The sequence below is a fragment of the Podarcis bocagei genome (assembly GCF_964188305.1).
Source record: "Podarcis bocagei genome assembly, chromosome: Z".
NCBI lineage: Eukaryota > Metazoa > Chordata > Lepidosauria > Squamata > Lacertidae > Podarcis > Podarcis bocagei.
The window spans coordinates 242,506-247,505 of record NC_138140.1 but is presented as its reverse complement, the minus strand read 5'-3'; the positions used below and the strand labels follow the sequence as shown (position 1 = coordinate 247,505).

Sequence of the window (5,000 nt, the reverse complement as noted above, 5' to 3'; positions counted from 1 at the left end):
TAATGATAATAATAATAATAATAATAATGATAATAACAACAACAACAATAATAATAAAAACAACAATAATAAATAAGACATTTAATAATGAAGATATTATTATTATTATTATTATTATTATTATTATTATTATTATTATTATTAATTATTATTATTATTATTATTATTATTATCTTATTCGCACCCCACCCATTATTTAAATCCCATGCAAATTTCATGACCAGGCGCCCAATTTATTCCTATTATCATCCGTAATAATGATCATAATATCTGAGACTCCGCCCGTTATTTAAATCCCATGCAAATTTCATGACCAGGCGCCCAATTTATTCCTATTATCATCCATAATACTAATCATAATATCTGAGACTCCGCCCGTTATTTAAATCCCATGCAAATTTCATGACCCAATTTATTCCTATTCTCATCCATAATATTAATAATAATAATATCTGATACTCCGCCCATTATTTAAATCCCATGCAAATTTCATGACCAGGCGCCCAATTCATTACTATTATCATCAATAATATTAATAATAATAATATCTTAGACTCCGCCCATTATTCAAATCCCATGCCAAAGTCCCCAACCAGGCGCCCACCTCTCTTCCCCTGCGCTACGCGTTCCTGCAGGGCGGCGCGGAAGGGCGCCACCCCGGTGCCGGGCGCCACCATCACGACGGGCGTCTCGGGGTGCGGCGGGAACCGTAGCGCCCCCTTCTTCACCCAGAGGGGGATGTGGGCGGCGCCTGGGGGCGGAGAAACGTAGCGCGGGGTCAGGTCGGGGAAACGTAGCGCGGGCGCCAAGCGAGGGCTGGGTACTATGGGAAACGTAGCGCGGGCGTCTAGTAATGGGTTGGTACTGTGGGAAACGTAGCGTGGCGTCAGGTTTGGGAAACGTAGCGCGGGCGCCTGGCGAGGGCTGGGTACTATGGGTGCGTACTATGGGAAACGTAGCGTGGACCTCAGGTTCGGGAAACATAGCACGGGCGCCTGGTGAGGGCTGGGTGCTATGGGAAACGCAGCGCGGACGTCAGGTTTGGGAAACATAGCGCGGGCACCGAGCGAGGGCTGGGTGCTATGGGCGCCTGGGGATGGGTAGGTAGTATGGGAAACATAGCGCTGGCACCTGGTGATGGTCTGGGTATTATGGGAAACGTAGCATGGGCGTCAGGTTTGGGAAACGTAGCGCGGGCGCCTAGCGATGTCTGGGTAATATGGGGAACGTAGCGCGGGCGCCTAGCGAGGGCTGGGTACTATGGGCGCCTGGTGATGGGTGGGGACTATGGGAAACGTAGCGCAGGCGTCTAGTGATGGGTAGGTACTATGGGAAACGTAGCGCGGGTGTCAGGTTTGGGAAACGTAGAGTGGGCGCCTAGCGAGGGCTGAGCGCTATGGGCGCCTGGTGATGGGTGGGGACTATGGGAAACGTAGCGCAGGCGTCTAGTGATGGGTAGGTACTATGGGAAACGTAGCGCGGGCGTCTGGTGATGGGTAGGTACTATGGGAAACGTAGCGTGGGCACCAAGCATGTTGGACGGGAGAAACGTAGCGCGGGCGACCGGTCCTGCGTTGGCATTTGGATGGGCCCTAGCAAGAGAAACGTAGTGGGGGCGCCCAGCATGTTGACAAGAGAAACGTAGTGTGGGCGCCCAGGAGAAACGTAGCGCAGGTGCCCAGACCATTGACAGGAGAAACATAGCGCGGGCGCCCAGGAGAAACGTAGCACAGGCGCCCAGAACACTGGCAGGAGAAACGTGGCACGGGCGCCCAGGAGAAACGTAGCGCAGGCGCCCAGACCATTGACAGGAGAAACGTAGCACGGGTGCCCAGGGGAAACGTAGCGCAGGCGCCCAGCCCATTGGCAGGAGAAACGTAGCGCGGGCGCCCAGGAGAAACGTAGCACAGGCGCCCAGACCATTGACAGGAGAAACGTAGCACGGGCGCCCAGGGGAAACATAGCACAGGCGCCCAGACCATTGACAGGAGAAACGTAGCACGGGCGCCCAGGGGAAACATAGCGCAGGCGCCCAGCCCATTGGCAGGAGAAACGTAGCACGGGCGCCCAGGAGAAACGTAGCACAGGCGCCCAGACCATTGACAGGAGAAACATAGCGCGGGCGCACAGGAGAAACATAGCGCAGGCGCCCGGGAGAAACATAGCACGGGCGCCCAGGAGAAACGTAGCACGGGCGCCCAGCCCATTGACAGGAGAAACATAGCGCGGGCACCCAGGAGAAACATAGCACGTGTCAGACTAGGAAAGAGAAACGTAGCGCAGGCGCACAGGAGAAACGTAGCGCTTTGGGCGCCCCGCGCTACAACTCACCCTGCGCCGGGTCGAGGGAGGCCAGCCAATTGGAGCAGAGCCCAGTCCGGGGCTTGGCCAGGCGCGTCTGGTAGCGCACGACGGCGACCAATAGCTGGAGGCGGTTGGGCAGCGCCTGGTGGGAGAAGCGGGAGTTGTAGTACAGGAATTGTAGTACGGGGGAAACTAGAACTCCCGCGCTAGAACTCACCAGCAGGGAGGAGGCCAGGGAGAAGGACCGGGCGCGGGTGCGAGGGATGAGGTCCAAGACGAGGCGGAAGGGCAAGGCGGACGCCGTCAAGGGGAAGTCGCTCAGGACCTGGCGCCGGGAGAAAAGGGAGTTGTAGCGCAGGCGGGCGCCAATCAGAATGGAGGAGGCGGGGCTAAGGGAGCGGCATGGCCAATCAAATGGGTGATTGGTGAAGAGGGAGGGTTCGACCGGCTGTCAATCACGGTCAATCGTCCGGGGAGAGGCCGGCCGCCGTTCGTCCCCCCTGTCAATCATCCTGTCCAGCCCCGTCAGTCATCTATCATTATTCCCCCTGTCAATCGTCCTGTCAATCATCCTGGGAGAGCCCAGCCGCCATGATTCCCCCTGTCAATCATCCTGTCCACCCCCTGTCAATTATCCATCGTTATTCCCCCTGTCAATCATCCTGTCAATCATCCTGGGAGAGCCCAGCCGCCATGATTCCCCCTGTCAATCATCCTGTCAATCCCCCTGTCAATTATCCACCATTATTCCCCCTGTCAATCGTCCTGTCAATCATCCTGGGAGATTCCAGCCGCCATTCTTCCCCCTGTCAATCATCCTGTGAATCCCCCTGTCAATCATCCATCATTGTTCCCCCTGTCAATCATCCTGTCAATCATCCAGCCGCCATTATTCCCCCTGTCAGTCATCCCTTCAACCCCCTGTCAATCATCCATCATTATTCCCCGTCAATCGTCCTGTAAACCCCCCTGTCAATCATCCTGGGAGATTCCACCCGCCATTATTCCCCCTGTCAATCATCCATCATTATTCCCCCTGTCCATCATCCGCCATGATTCCCCCGTCAATCATCCTGTCAATCATCCTGGGAGATTCCAGCCGCCATTCACTCCCCGCTGTCCTGTCAATCAATCTAACCCTCCCCTGTCAATCATCCTGGGAGAGCCCAGCCGCCAATATTCCCGGATCTCACCCACCTCCAGCGTCGTCCGGCGCGCTACAACTCCCAGATCTCACCCACCTCCACCCCGCACCCGGCGCGCTACAACTCCCAGATCTCACCCACCTCCACCCCGCACCCGGCGCGCTACAACTCCCGGATCTCACCCACCTCCACCCCGCACCCGGCGCGCTACAACTCCCAGATCAGACCCACCTCCACCCCGCACCTGGCGCGCTACAACTCCCAGATCTGACCCACCTCCACCCCGCACCTGGCGCGCTACAACTCCCAGATCTCACCCACCTCCACCCCGCACCTGGCGCGCTACAACTCCCAGATCTGACACACCTCCACCCTGCACCCCGCGCGCTACAACTCCCGGATCTGACCCACCTCCAGCGCCACTGGGAACCATAGCACTGGGAACCGTAGCGCCCAAAAGCCACCCTGAATACCATGCCCTGGGAACCCGGCACCCTGCACCCAGCGCACTACAACTCCCACAATCCCACCCACCTCCAGCGTCATCAGTCGCTGGCACTGGGAACCGTAGCGCCGGGATAGCACCTGGGAACCGTAGCACTGGGAACCGTAGCGCCCAAAACCAGACCCTGAAAACCATGCCCTGGGACCCTGGCACCCCACACCCGGCGCGCTACAACTCCCACAATCTCAAACACATCCATTGGCGTCCAGCACACTGGGAACTGTAGCGCCCCAAACCACCCTGAAAAACATGCCCTGGGAACCCGGCACCCACACCCGGCGTGCTACAACTCCCAGATCAGACCCACCTCCACCCCGCACCCGGCGCGCTACAACTCCCGGATCTCACCCACCTCCAGCGTCGTCCGGCGCGGCCGGTGGCAGTAGGCGTATAGTTCCTCCTGACCGGGCGCCGAGGCGAACTCGGCCAGCTTCTCCCGTTCGCGTTCGTCGGGCGAGAGCTGGGCGGCGAGTTCGAAGAAGGAGCGCCTGGGAGTTCTAGTGATGTCCAGGTAGTTTTCCACCAGGCGCCCGATGGTGCAGGGCTGGGGGAGCGGGAATGGTAGCGCGGCGCCTGGCGGGGGGAGAGAAGGGAGAGATTTGGCGCTGGTTGGAAGGCGCTGGGAATTGTAGCGCTGGGAAGTGGGCCTTGGGAACTGTGGCGCTGGGAACTATAGCGCTGGGAGCTATGGCGCTGGGAATTGTAGCGCTGGGAATTGTAGCACTGGAAGGATGCGCTGCGAACCAGGCGCCAGGAACTGTTGCACTGGGAAACACGGTGCTGGAAACCAGGCGCTGGGAAACGTAGCGCTTGAAACCAGGCGCTGGGAGCTAGATGCTGGAAACTAGGCGCTGGGAACTGTGGCACCGGGAACCAGGCGCTGGGAACCGTGGCACTGGGAACTGTAGCGCTCAAAAACAGGCGCTGGAAACCAGGCGCTGGGAACCAGATACTGGAAACCCAGTGCTGGGAACTGTGGAACTGGGAACTGGCGCTGGGAACCGTGGCACTGGGAACTGTGGCGCTTGAAACCAGGCGCTGGGAAC

The 5,000-nt window shown here is 57.7% G+C and overlaps 1 protein-coding gene across 8 annotated transcripts in view; it reads right to left on the bottom strand.

The window, feature by feature from the left end:
• NDOR1 (NADPH dependent diflavin oxidoreductase 1) overlaps positions 1-5,000 on the bottom strand; it is a 31,364-nt gene that overhangs the window by 9,835 nt on the left and 16,529 nt on the right. For 4 of the 8 annotated variants that reach the window (XM_081180002.1, XM_081180000.1, XM_081180001.1 and 1 more), the window contains exons 9-12: positions 4,307-4,527; positions 2,522-2,629; positions 2,332-2,446; positions 605-751 (exon numbers count right to left, since the gene is read on the bottom strand). In XM_081180002.1, the coding sequence (XP_081036128.1) occupies positions 605-751; positions 2,332-2,446; positions 2,522-2,629; positions 4,307-4,527 (591 nt within the window). The remainder of the gene's footprint in view (positions 1-604; positions 752-2,331; positions 2,447-2,521; positions 2,630-4,306; positions 4,528-5,000) is intronic. The other 4 variants (XM_081180004.1, XM_081180006.1, XM_081180005.1 and 1 more) reach the window with 3 other exon arrangements.